At 44.6% G+C, this 14,412-nt stretch overlaps 1 protein-coding gene across 2 annotated transcripts in view; it reads left to right on the top strand.

Moving 5' to 3' along the window:
• CHN2 (chimerin 2) overlaps nt 1–14,412 on the top strand; it is a 314,374-nt gene that overhangs the window by 198,074 nt on the left and 101,888 nt on the right. For both annotated transcript variants that reach the window (XM_077994704.1, NM_001261577.1), the window contains 2 exon segments: nt 296–409; nt 2,785–3,070. In XM_077994704.1, coding sequence (XP_077850830.1) covers nt 296–409; nt 2,785–3,070 — 400 coding nt within the window.

Genomic DNA, 14,412 nt, shown 5'->3' with positions numbered 1-14,412 from the left:
GTTGAGTAACCTGGCTTTTTGTTTCAACTTTCATTTTCAACTTGAGAGCAAAGACAATAGCAGAAAGCCAGGTGGACTGGGCATTCTTCCTTTTGTTTGCCTGCTTGAATACTTGTGTTTGGAGCGTGTGAGGGGTGGTTCCAGGTCACTTAAATGTGCAGCAGTCACTCCCCTCTTCACTCAGTTGGGGGGCTGTCGATTCTGGCTGCCCCCGCCATCCTTCTAAGGCTAGTTCTTTGTGGTCGTTATTTCTGTATGTGGTCTGTTCAGAGCAATGATGGTCTTGCACCTTCAGGTTTCATGGGATCATCTCTCGGGAGCAGGCGGATGAGCTGCTCGGAGGTGTGGAGGGTGCCTACATCCTTAGAGAAAGCCAGCGGCAACCAGGATGCTACACGCTGGCTCTCAGGTGAGGCGCATTTCACTCCTTGTTTTCATTGCTGTACAAGTGGCTTCACTGATGTTTGCCCATTTTTAAGAATTGCAGTAGAATATACATAACACAAAATTCATCGTTTTTCCCATGTTTATTTTATGAGGGGGGGATCCCACTCTCTCACCCACGTTGGAGTACAGTGGTACAATCACTGCTCACTGCAGCCTCTGCCTCCCAGGATCAAGTGCCTCCCACCTTAGCCTCCTGAGTAGCTGGGACCACAGGCACACACCAACATGACTGGCTAATTTTTTTTCTTTTTTCTTTTTTTTATTTTTATTTTTTATTTTTGTAGAGAAGGGGGTCTCACCATGTTGCCTGGGCTGGTCTTGAACTCCTGGGCTCAAGCCATCTGCCTGTCTCAGCCTCCCAGAGTCCTGGGATTACAGTCATCAGCCACTGCATCTGGTCTCCTTTTTCCTTTTTTTTTTTTTTTGAGACAGAGTCTTGCCCTGTCACCCAAGCTGGAGTGCAGTGGCGCGGTCTTGGTTCACTGCAAGCTCCGCCTCCTGGGTTCACACCATTCTCCTGCCTCAGCCTCCCGAGTAGCTGGGACTACATGTGCCTACCACTACGCCTGGCTAATTTTTTATATTTTTAGTAGAGACGGGGTTTCATCGTGTTAGCCAGGATGGTCTTGAGCTCCTGACCTTGTGATCCACCCGCCTCGGTCTCCCAAAGTGCTGGGATTACAGGCATGAGCCACCGCGCCCGGCCTCCTTTTACCATTTTTAAGTAAAATTCAGCGGCATTAAGTACATTCTCAATGTTGTGCAAACATCTCCATATCCATTTCCAGAACTTTCTCATCATCCCAAACAGAAATCCGCTACCATAAACAATTACCCTCCCTACTCCTTACTTGGTATCTTCACTTGTTTCTGAAGTACCAGCAGTCTATCAGAGGTTGTATACATTTCCTCAGTCACAGATGCTATCAGTAGGTGTGGACACTGGGACTCTGAGTATGGTCACACAGTAAACTGGAGAACCATCTGGAAAGCTAGTGTTTCTACAGCCACTTCTGCCTGCACCATCTAGCTGGCCGAGGCCACAGCATCTCTGCCTCAGCTCCCAGCAGCCCATGTTGAAGGAAAGGCTTCTTCACCTGGCCTTGCACGTGCAGACCTCAAAAGACCTGCATTTGCTCATGGGGTTCTCTCAGGGATCACCTTGTTGATCCCAGGAACCTGTCGTGAGGGCAGTCATGACCCTTCAGGCCAACGAGCCAGTAGAACAGGCTCTACTGAGCCTTTACCACAAAATCACAACTATTAAACATCACAGCACAGGAAAGACAGCACATTTATGGCACTTTTCAAACCTTGATCAAATATTTTCTGTCATTTGATCCTCGCCGCAGCCCTGTACGTTTTGGGGAAGGTATCCAATTTCAGAACTGAATTGTCTTTCAAAAGTTCGTTTGTGAACTCTTCGGAATTGGAAAACCCTCTCTCCATAGAGGGAATGGTGTCCGTGGGAGCCCTTCCCAGGCCCACAATGGTGTGTTCCATGCACCATCTCCCTATTATGGCTGTGCAGTGACACTTTCCAAGTTGCAATATGTCTACAACGTATCTTAAATAATGTAATTATGAGGATGAACTTAAAAAGCTATTATATCAGGCGCTGTAGGTGTGCCTATCTTCCCAGCGCTTCAGTAGCAGAAGCTGGCAGTTCTAGTGGGAAGTCAAGCAGGGGCTGTAGATGGAAGGCCAGGGCTCAGAGAGGAGGGAACCTATAGATTAGATTGTGGGGATGCTGGCAATGGCTCCAGCAGGGAGTTTAGCACACCTTATTGCTTCCCTTCTGTTGCACCAACTAGGGTGGAAGGCATGGGGTGCTCTGCTGGAGGTGGCAAAGATGCGATAATAAAGGGGCATCAGGACAAGGGGCAGGGCATCCCTTGCAGAGTAATTGCCAGGTATAGAGGAGAGCTGGTTCCCATTAAGTAAGTTTATAAGTAACATAGTTGTAAATCAGGCATTACCCTCTGACTTTTACAAATGAGAAGGATACTGACAATGACCTTAGTGATTTCTAGGATCAAACGACTCCATGTGACGGCCTGGGGTTAAGCCCCACCTCTGCCTTGTTCCAGGCATCTAAACTCAAGCAGGAACCGCCATCTCTTCAAGTGTCAGTTGCCTTTGCGGTAAAACAGGCATAACCGTTATACCATCTCAAAGGGTCTCTATGATCATTAGGGGGAAAAAATAATCACATCAAATGCTTAGCCCTATGCCTGGGCTACACTAAGTATTCAAAAAACGTTAGCTGCTGTTATTATCATTCCACACTGTGCTTATTTCTAACGTGGTTGTAATCCCTCATTCTGTCATGGGCAGGTTTGGAAACCAGACCTTAAACTACAGGCTCTTCCACGACGGGAAACACTTTGTGGGCGAGAAGAGGTTTGAGTCGATTCACGATCTGGTGACAGATGGCTTGATAACACTGTACATAGAAACAAAAGCTGCCGAGTACATTTCAAAAATGACAACTAACCCCATCTACGAACACATTGGATATGCCACCCTACTCAGAGAAAAAGTATCCAGAAAGCTGAGCAAGTCTAAAAACGAACCAAGAAAAACAAACGTCACACACGAAGAACACACGGCAGTGGACAAGGTGAGCTATGTGTGATGGAAACAGCCCTTCTCGTTTTAGTCCATGCCGAGTCAACAGGCGGGTTAACTATAGGTGCGATTTGCTGGAATGTTGGAGGAGAGCCACCCTCACCCAAAGAAGTCTAGAATGTTAGTGCCAAAGGGACCTTAGAAATCTAGTTCAGGCTGGGCGCGGCGGCTCACGCCTGTAATCCCAGCACTTTGGGAGGCCGAGACGGGCAGATCACGAGGTCAGGAGATCGAGACCATCCTGGCTAACACGGTGAAACCCCATCTCTACTAAAAATACAAAAAATTAGCCGGGCGTGGTGGCGGGTGCCTGTAGTCCCAGCTACTCGGGAGGCTGAGGCAGGAGAATGATGTGAACTCGGGAGGCAGAGCTTGCAGTGAACAAGATCGCGCCACTGCACTCCAACCTGGGTGTCAGAGCGAGACTCCGTCTCAAAAATAAATAAATAAATAAAAAATCTTCTAGCCCAGGCCCCTCATTTTACAGGTGAAGCCCAGAAATGTTTGATGATTTGTTCAAATTCATACAGTCAGACCTAGGACTTCTACCAAGTCATTTGTGGGTTTATTTGGAGTTTGAAAGAAAAAAAACCCAAAAACCTCCATTAGCGTGTTATGATGAAACACGGTTTCAGTTGCCATTTGAGGTGTCACTGGCTCCATCTGTAGTTCCACCCAGCCTGCCAAATATGTGATATTTGTATTTGCTTCTCTTAGGACTGGGTGACTGCCCATGATCCACAGGTCAGGTCTCTTGAAGGTGGTCTTACTTAGATAACAGGTTTCACTGACAGATATGGGAGCATTTCACTGACAGATATGGGAACGCGGCTATCTCTAGGAAGCTTAGAAAGACAGGCTGTCCTTTGCCCCAGACAAAGTTATTATGCCTCACCAAGGATTTAAAAAACTCCTAAGTGGGCACATATGCAGGCGGGGGTGGATTGTGGCAGGAGGTGGCCGGGGAGATCTGATTTTCCTCTCCAGTAAGTTACTGTGTGTTTGAAAGGCACCACCAGAGTTTGCTAGCAGATTTTTTGGGATGTGCCCCTTGAGGGACCATCTGCTTTGCCTGGTCCTATCCGTTTCCTACTGAAGGAAAGTGATAGCCAGCCACGCCAGTCAGCCCCTGCAGAGTCGGTGCTGAGCCCGGCTTCTCAGGCACACTAGGGCTGGGACACATAGAAATAAGCCGATAGGAGGTACAGCCCGGCCACACTGCTCCTTCCAGTGGTCGCTAATCCTAGTTAAACCGGAACGGGCCTCCTGTCGTCCAGTGTCAATGGGAAGCAAAGGAGCCTCGAGCTGACGGACTTGGGACTGGCATTGGCAGAGGGGCTTCATCAGAAAGCCCTGAGAGGGAGGAGGGCGGGGTGGCACCGTGGTCCCGTTGGCGCAGACAGGGATGATCTCAGTTGATTTGCTGATTGAGCTTCAGATCCTAGGAGAACCTTCCACAGAATCACATCAGTGCAGCAGCTGGGCCAGTGAAAATATAATTTGCCATTTTCTTTTTATAACCCAGTGTCTCCAAAGCACCTGTTTATTATTTTCCAAATAATTGCTTTGGGAAATTGTGGGGTTTCTGATTGTTTACATGTTAACAAAAGAGAGAGAGGACTTGAGTCCCAACTTTCAGTTTGTTCTGGTCCAGACAAAAGCCATTCCTTAGTCTGTATGCAAAATCTCTTCCAAAGTAATTTAGAATAGAAGATATGAAAGCCGACCTTCCCAGCCGTGACAAATCAGAAGATGAATTGTAAAATAAAACTCTGAAGCAGTGTTTATATTTCTGAATCAGAGAGCAAAGCCACGAAAAAGGCAATCTGTTACAAACTGCAGGATGCACACTCGAACATCTCAAGGAAAAGGAGAGCAGGAGGAGTGTCTCTTCTGTGTTAGGGCTGAGTTGAGATCCTGGATATTGAAAGTGATATTTCTAGATTCTTGTCCTCCCCCGAGAGGGAAGTTTGGTCAACAGAAACTGATATGAAAATCTGGACAATATTCCTATCAGGAAACTTGTAACTCAAAATATGCCCTCTTGTGCAGATACTTTTGTATTTATGTGTCAAAAATAAATGGTGGAGGAAATTAGTAATCCAATTAATAATCACTTTGAATGAGGCACCCAGTAGACATTTACCTTCCTGGGAAATGGTAAATCAAGAAGATATTGCAGGAAGACACCCACACTCCCTGAGCAGTTTGATGGACAGGTGTCAGTGGTGTGGATTTTCTTGGACACTAATGATGTGATGTTTGGTTGTCCCAGGGGACACTGTGGACACTGGGCCTGGTCACTTGCTGGGAGCTACTCATTTTGTTAGTAGGTTTGTTAAGTTAGTTGGTACAAATCCATCTGTTTCTCTCTGCCCTGTGTTGACAAGTGGCATTATTAAAAGTCTCAGCCTTGCCAGAGATTCTGTTTCCCTTAAGGGCAGGTCAGTGGCCCGTTGCCATGGAGTCAGTGACTAGAAAAGAGGGACCAGAAACTTGAATGGCTTCACTGAGAAGAGTGGGTGGGGGGAGGGTACCTGTTTGCTGTGGTAAGGACACGTCTTGAAGGTTTTAATGAGTGAAACGAGCAGGTTTCCTAATATTTCTCAATTCCAGACACACCAGCATTTCAGTTTCCAAAGAACTTAAATTTCGTTTTCTTGTTTGTTTTATTGATCATTTCCAAATGAATCCAGAGAGATGATGTTACCTGTGTATCCAAGAATACTAACACAGTGTTAGTTGGCAAAAAGAGATTACCTACTCCATCAAATTTGAATGGCTTCCAGATTTCTCTCCAATCACGATTGTTAGCAGTAAACTGGATTTTAATAACTGTAGATGAGATGGAGAGGAAGGGAGGAAGCCAGAAAAAAAAAGTTGTGATGGTTAGCCAATAGTGATCCATCTCCCCACTGATTCTTTATTTGGCTGGATTTAAAAACATTATGATATATGTGGGCCACCATTCGGTGCATTTAATTAAAATGGTCACGTCCAGTGTCATTTCTTCTATGAAACGCATTTCAGAACTTATTCCATAGACGGATTATCTACTGACCTTCACATACAGCACTGTAAGCAACAAAGGAATAACAGGAGATTTAACATGAGCTCAGACATTTAGTGTTAAACACATTTCACGTATGTGAACTAATTTCCCGTTTTATCCCTCAGAACCACTTTGCCAGGTCCATAGGGCAGGAATCACCCTCCCTATTTTGTTGAAAGGCTCACAGTGGCAGGGTGAGGAATCAGACCCAGGCTTCCTGATTCCAGGCTCAAAGCTTCTTAAATCAACTGAGCAGATGTGCCTCGTTCTGTGCTTACTGCCGTTAGTGCTTTGAGCGAACACCCTTGGTTTTGGCCATCCTGAGGCAAGTGATGCTAAAAGTCACTCAATATTTACATGATCTGTTTCTGAAAACAGATCATGCAAACCGAAAACTGCTATTACGAGCTATAATAACTAGTATTTTCTTATAAAGTATACCCTACAAATCCAATACATATGACAACAGTGTTTTTGATAATACATTTTTATTCAATAAATATGGTTTGTCATATTAAATTGCATCTATGTTTTAGTGGGGAAAAAATCATCCATGCCCTCGATATAATAAAAGCACGTTAAGAATATGTTATACCAGTTTATTCATTTCACTATTTGTTATAGCAGCAAAAATTAGAAAATGACCTTAATGTCCATCAATTTGAGACTGCTTAAATGAATTATGGTACATCCGTGTTAAGGAATATCACATTACCCCAGGAAAAGAATGAGAACCCTCATATGGGCTGATATGGAACGGGCACCTGGAATTGTTTTATGGAAAAGGGCCTGGCAGTGTGGTGTGTACAGTATAGTATTATTTGAGTAAACTAGTAGAAAAAAAAATATTTTTATTGATTTTTATTTTAAAACTTTATTTTTTAAAGACAAGATCTCGCTTTATTGCCCAGGCTAGTCTCAAACTCGTGGGCTCAAGCGATCCTCCCATCTCAGCCTCCCAAGTAGCTGGGATTACAGGTATGAGCCACCGCATCCAGCCAAAAAAAGTTTTTGCGTATATTTTTTTCGTGCAAAGTCATAAATATCCCTTGAAGGATGCAAGAGCCAGTATCACTGGTTGCCTTTGAAGGAGGGAAGTTCTCTTGCTTTCTTAGGGCAGGCACCGAAGCCCTCTTTGGTTTCTACTTTCTTCCTGCCAAACCAAAGAGAGTTACGTTTTCTGGACTGAAGGCCTTCCAACCTTACCAGGCTGTCCTCCTTTACAGACGAACTGTTTCAGCAGAGAACCTCTCCCCTCTCCTCTCCCACTCACATTTTTGTTTGTTTGGTTGGTTGGTTTTTCCTTCTAAATTATTTTCTTCCTTTCCAGTTGCCCATCTTTATATCCAAGCCGGTCCTTTCATTGGTTATTTCACTGTTTCCACCATGTGATCTGCTGGCCTGTCCCGGTATCTTTGCCTAGGAATGATTCCCTACAATGTGCTGGAACAGAGGCCATGGCCAGGCCAAGGAGTGAATGTCCAGCCCTCGCTTACCAGCAGAAGTCTTCATACAAGGTTGAGCCTGTCCTGAGTGGTTCTCCCCAGTGCGATGCTTGCCTCTCACGGCTGGTGTCCCCGTGGTGACTCTGTGCGCATCCGAGTGTTATTGTTGTTGCTGTAATTCTGGAAAAGCCCTTATTTGCTTTTTCTACACGACAGAGTTCAAATTCCTCACAGGATATTTGCAGCCTGTCTAAGCCTGGGCCCGTTGGAGAAGCATAGCCTGAGACTGGGGTTTGGTACAGATGGGGAATTTGGAAAGGCATCCCAGGGGGAGGAGGAGAAGCCGGGCAGGTAAATAGAGGAGGAGAGAGGCTGGTAGATGCACGCTGTGGAGCTGGTCACCTTCTCAGGAGCCGGGTAGAACTGCTCCTAAGAGGAATTGAAGTGGGAGTGTTTAAGGCATCACCTCCTGTCCCCTCTTGGTTGAGGGGTGCCTGTGAGCTGTTACATTCTCCCCAGTTCCAGGCCAGGCATGCTGGAGAGCTAGGTGGGTGCCACGGGCATCCCTGGTAGCCTGTGGAGTCCAGTGCAGCTGTCCTTTTCTACTATTGAATAGAACCTGCCACACTCAGCCTCCCGTCTCCTCCCTGCTCTGGCGTGCTGCACACCACCTTTATGAGAGTTCAGCACCCTGTGTCCAACGTCATTGTTTTCATCAGTGGTTCTCAAAGCATGACCCTCAGGAACCAGCAGCATCAACATCACTTGAGAGGCTGGTTAGAAATGCACGTTCCCAGGAGCCACTGTGAGGGGGACTCTGGGGTGGCCCCCGCCAATGTGTGTTTTAAGCCTCAGGCAGTTCCGATTCCCACCTGCATTTAAAAATCTGTGGTTTCTATGTCTGTCTCTTTCCCCAGAGGTAGATCAGTGGAAGGCAGAGGCTACTTCTCAGCCTACTTCCTAATTCTAATGCCTCGCACCTCACTCGGTGAAACGAGCACTGATTGAATGAAAAATGGATGGGTAACTTTTAAAATGTAACACATTGCCCCAAGTTCACCCTAAGGATCAGTGTATCTCAAATTCACCAAGAGGGTGCCTCAGCATCTCCCGCACCTTCTCTCAGCATGTGCTCCTTCCTTTACTGGGCTAAGATCTGGCCACCAACTCTTGTAGCATCAGGAGCAGCGGGAGTCTGAAGGAGCAGGGGAATCGTGGAGACCATGTCGTGCAACCCTTCTGTTTTGCAGGACGGGAAACTGAGGCACCCGGCTCAATAGCATAGAAAGTATTTCAGTGACACCGAGGAGGCTTGGATAGAAAAGGATGCTTTTTAGCAGCTATCTTAGAGTTAAGCTTGTTGAGGCCTTTTTTTGGATGGGACCCACAACTGTGCCATTGTGGAGGGGGTCTTGGTCCTAGGGGGTGGAGAGGCTTGGTCACTTGATTCACGACAGTAGATTCAAACATGATGTTGCCCATTGTGCTTCACCAAGCAGAGGTGTGTATTCATTTGCCAGAGAAAGAGCCTGAATTGTTAATGCAGAAAGCGTTGTGGAGCTGGAAAAGATCGCTTGCGTTACAGGGTCTAAAGAACCTATAGATTTTCTCTGCAGGAGGTTCTTTGGAAATAACATGTAACTGACACACCCAGTCTTTTCTCAAAAGTCAAGGGTAAATGAAGATGAGCATAACTTAGCTATTATAGTAGGTGACGGGTACCGTGATGATGCTGACCAGCCAACTTCCTGCCCTTCCACTCACAGTTATAAAATGGGGAGGGATAGGATGCAGTGAGAATGGATTTAACTTAGATTACATCTGCTCATGAAACTGGGTTTTACCAAGCATTGATTTAAGCCAGAATTCCCTAATGATTTGGGATTTATCACTCAGTCTGAGCAATTGCTGATTTGGTTGGCTTGGTGGTTCTCAAACTGGCTGAAGGTTGGACTCACTCTGGGAGCTTTTAAAAAAATACCAGGCTTGGTGGCTCATGCCTGTAATCCCAGCACTTTGGGTGGCCGAGGCTGGCGGATCACTTGAGGTCAGCAGTTCAAGACCAGCCTGGCCAACGTGGTGAAACCCCATCTCTACTAAAAATACAAAAAAAATTAGCCAGGCACTGTGGCACATGCCTGAATCCCAGCTACTCTGCAGGCTGAGGCAGGAGAATCACCCAAACTTAGAAGGTGGAGGTTGTAGTGAGCCCAGATCACACCACTGCACTCCAGCCTGGACGACAGAGTGAGACTATGTCTCAAAAAAAATAAATAACATTAAAAATGTATATTAAAAATGCCCATGTTTGGCCCCACCCGGCTATGGAATCAAAGTCTTCACTGGTGAAAGCACCTGTCTTTTTTTGGCTCCCCGGGTGATTGTCAGATGCAGGGCTTGAGAACCTGGGTTAGATGGAAGGGGAGGCAACAGAGTAAAGGTGATCAGACATTTTGGAGCATTTTCTTTCAAGGACACCTGTCCCACTTTTTCCCATGCCTCTTATATTCCTGAGGCTCTTTTATGTTGTAAATTAGACCCTAGCCTTCTTTCTCTACTTTTACACAACTCATGAAAAGTCCTCTGGGAAAACATTCTTCACACAGTTAACTCTGGTGGTTACGGTTACCTGTGCTGGTTCAGGGTTTGGCTTTGCTCCCTTTTCATGGCTTCTTTCCCGAGATTATTGCCTGAAATATAAATGATGGGAAACAATTAACTGAAGTAGGATTAAAGAATTTAATGAAGGGGCAAGGAAAAGTTAGCCTGTCTCTTAGGAGTCCGGTAGTGGTTTCTTTGGGTGGATATTAGAAAGAATCTCTTTTTACCAGTTCCTCAATATCGGTGTTTTCAAAGAGGAACAGAAGAGGAAAGTCATCCTAATACATTCAGCGTGTGGAGGGATATGATGGGCCAAACGCCAAACCCTCCTTACTTGTCCCCATCCAAAATCTCTCTAGGAAACAGCTAATTTAGAGACGCAGCCCCCGAGAAAGTATTTGCTATGCAAATAGTGCCATCTTGTGGCTGAAAGGAGAGTTGCATGCTGATGACACAAAGGACCAAACCCAACGTGTTGAAAATGTCCAAGAACAAATTTTTCAGCAATGAACCCACTGAGTCATCCCACTTCCCTCAAGTTTTATAGCACAGATAAGGCTGCACAATGGCTTGGGGGTGTCTTCCTGTAGCCTGTGCTCCTTCTCTGTATAAGCATGTGGGCAGCTCTGTGGGCCTAGGACTTGTAAAAATCATCCCAGGAATCTAATTCTAGTCCAGAAGTGCTCAAACTTCTCGGCCTCAGAACCCTTTAAAGTTACTGAGGACCCCAAAGAGCTTCTGTTTGTGTGGGTTAAATCTTGATATTTACTGTATTAGAAAGTAAAATAGAAAAATAAAAAAATTATTAATTCTTTCAACATAATAGTAATAAACAAATGGTAATAGATGTGTTCGTATGAATAACATTTTCATGAAAAATAACAGTTTTCCAAATAAAAAAGTGATGAGGATATTGGCATTGTTTTTACGTTTTTGTAACTCTCTTTAATGTCTGCCTTAAAAGAAGACAGCTGGCTTCTCACATCTGCTCCTGTATTCAACCTGGGATATATTGTTTTGTTTGAAGTATAGGAAGAAGCTCTGGCCTCACACAGATGTGTAGATGGGAAAAAGAGGAATGTTCTTATAGCCTTTTCAGGTAAATGTGGGCTTTGAAATATATACTAGGCAACAATTCAACAAGTGGTAGTTTCTTAAAGGTTAGTTGCAATGTCAGTCACAGAAGGCAATTAATGTAATAAAATCAGTTTTGGCATAATGTATTCTCTGAAGGGATCTTGGGGATCCCTAAACATTGGTGGGCCACAGTTTGATGAAGAGCCCAGTTTTTCAAGATGTTTATGTTTTTACATCTCCAGAGAGGTGTTTGAGAGGAATCATCCCACCACTTTTATCACCTTTGACTGCAGGAGGTAAATGACGCTGTCACCTGGGACTGCTGTCCACCTATGGGGACTGCACAGGCTATGATGAGGAGGCATTCTTCTGGACCTGACCCACCGAGCGCCTGCCCTGAGCCCAACCTCAGAGCTCTTCCCAGTGGCTCTCACTAGGCGGTGGGGGGACAACAGGCTGAGTCTATATGAGTTTTAATTTTAGGGATCTCTCTGGGGTTGTTGAATGTTTTGAATTTTATCGAGGCTTTTTAACCATGGGACTTTCAAATAATTTATTCTGGAAGATAATTTTTATAATGTTTAAGTCAGGGTAGTCTCTTGTTTATATTTTAGTTTGGCTTAATTGTAGGAACAGTGTTGGTAGATGTAGGGTGATTACTTTTATTTTTAAGGTGAAATTGATGGGCTGTTTCTGTCTTTTTAGTAATTATATGGTGGTTTTTGGCTGTGAATAAAATATTAATGTTTGTGTATTAGTCTAGGTGGGATGATATGTTAAAAAGATAAAAGATAATATGTATTTGCGGTTCTCTTGATTAAAGGTTTTTTTTTTTTAATTAAATAGATTTGAGGTGAGAAATGGAGAGTATATTTACTTACGTCTGTGGGTCATCTATTGGCACTTAGTTTTTTAGTTGGTAAGTGTTGAAGTAGAGACTCTTGTTTGAGGAATCTTAGCCCGTCACCTAAATTGGGTATTTTGTTGAGTATGGGATGTTGAGATTATACTTGACTTTTGACTTTTTTAATTTTTTTTTTTTAATTAGGGGAGTTTGTCTCTTTTGTATTTTTGTTTTTGAAGAAACTGGAGGGAAAAAGCTATAGGAGTTGATGAAAAAGCTGAAGGACAGAGTTATTATTTTAGACCTTTGTAAGGGGAGAAAAAGTTGAAAGTAGTGAGACAAAGTAAAAGTTGAAATTTTGATTTATAAATTTGAGAAGTTTTTAAAGAATGCCACATATAATGCTCTATTTAAAATATTATCTAAAACTTTAAAAACACAGGCTTTCCTCCTCAATTCCCTAAATCTCCTCTCTTACTCTCTAGCCACGTTAAAAATTCCCCATTTCTAGTTTTTATTAAAACAAATTTTTAAAATCTGCCTTCCTACCTTCTCTCTTTAATCAAATCAAATAAACCTTTCTCTATCTCCAAACACCTGTGTATCACTATTTAACATCAACTACACACCAAGTACACAAGCCTAAATTTAGACTTCAACACAAGCCTAGGGCCTGTGTCATTGGGAAACAGTTTTGCAGGTGTGGTTCTGATATGTACGGAGAATGAGGAGCCGCCGACTGGGTCTCATTCTCTTCCCTGTACAGAGGAAATACCAAAGCTCAAAGCTACATTGAACCAGGAGGGTTGGAAGGAGGACACACAATTTTAGCAGAGCCCATTATTTTCCTTCTTTGGCCTCATACGGGGTGTCACCCACTTTCTTACCTCTCCTGGGCTTCTCCAGCTGCCATCTTTGTGTCTATTTCATCAGGATGTGGCAGTCTTCCCACTCCACCCCCACAGTGAGTAGCTGTCATTTTTGCCACCCAGAGCCACCTTAGTTTAGGAGCTTCTGGTGGAGTCACATCTGCCCACTAATCCCAGAGGTGGATTTCTGATTCAAGGCCACATGGAAGGACCCCATGTACCTGGCTAGGGTGGTTGGTTCAAGGGTGGCCATGTGGTCAAGTCAGAGCCAGGGGAACACAACAGACTTTTACTGTGAGTTCCAGGAACCAGGCCTTTCACCCTCTTTCTGCTTGGCTCAATTAGACAAGAAGTAGAGCCTGGGCTGCTGAATCCTTCCCACCACCCCATAGAGCCTGAGAATGGAGCCTAGAGAAAGTAGAGCCTGGAGATGGGGAGAGAGAAGCTGAGTCCTGAGGCCAGATCTGAGCCTCTCTTAGAGCTGCCCTTCGGCCTGCCTCTGTCTCTGGATGTTCCAGTTCGGCTGGCAGCTCATTCCTGCCTTGCCTTTGAGCTTGGGTAAGTGGATGTTGGTGCTGCATTTAAGTTGGCAGCTGCCATCATCCTCAGAAGAACTAGAACACACCCATCAGCTCCCCGCCACCCTCTGCTGTCCTTCATTCCCGCTCACCTTACTTGTCACCATTATCGAGAAAGCTTAGCTAGTTCAGGTTCACTTTAATTTTAATCCAATAATCCACACTACCCTTCTTTAAAATGATGGTGTTAAATCAGAAAAGGGGGACCTCTAGTGTTTACTGAAATGGGTAGGAATGTAGCATCTTGGTTACCGGGCAGACATGGGAAATAACCCAGAAGCCACTGCTGGAATACAGCTGTCATCCTTTACCTCCTGGCTCCAAAACATATATATATATATATATATATATATATATATATATAGACCTCTTATAGTTAAATGCATTCAGTAAGATTAAGGCACTCTGCTAAAGAGTCTTCTTTTTTTTTATTTTTTTATTTATTTTTATTTTTTATTTTTTTATTTGAGACGGAGTCTCCCTCTGTCACCAGGCTGGAGTGCAGTGGCACGATCTTGGCTCACTGCAACCTTCACCTCCAGGGTTCAAGTGATTCTGCCTCAGCCTCCCAAGCAGCTGAGACTACAAGCTCACACCACCACACCCAGCTAATTTTTGTATTTTTAGTAGAGACGGAGTTTCACCATGTTGGCCAGAATGGTCTCAATCTCTTGACCTCGTGATTCGCCCTCCTCAGCTTCCTGAAGTGCTGGGATTACAGGTGTGAGCCACCGTGCCCAGCCACTAAAGAGTCTTAATGAACTCTGGTAAACCAGATTCTTAGCAAGTTGTGATATTTCCAGGAAACTTTTTTAACAGAATAGGATGAAACATGGCCCCTTCTGTGGCATTGGATGTGGCCACGAGA

The sequence above is a fragment of the Macaca mulatta genome, chromosome 3 (assembly GCF_049350105.2).
Source record: "Macaca mulatta isolate MMU2019108-1 chromosome 3, T2T-MMU8v2.0, whole genome shotgun sequence".
In the NCBI taxonomy this organism is placed as follows: Eukaryota; Metazoa; Chordata; class Mammalia; order Primates; family Cercopithecidae; genus Macaca; species Macaca mulatta.
The sequence above is the reverse complement of the archived record's forward strand: the minus strand, read 5'-3'. Positions and strand labels throughout refer to the sequence as shown.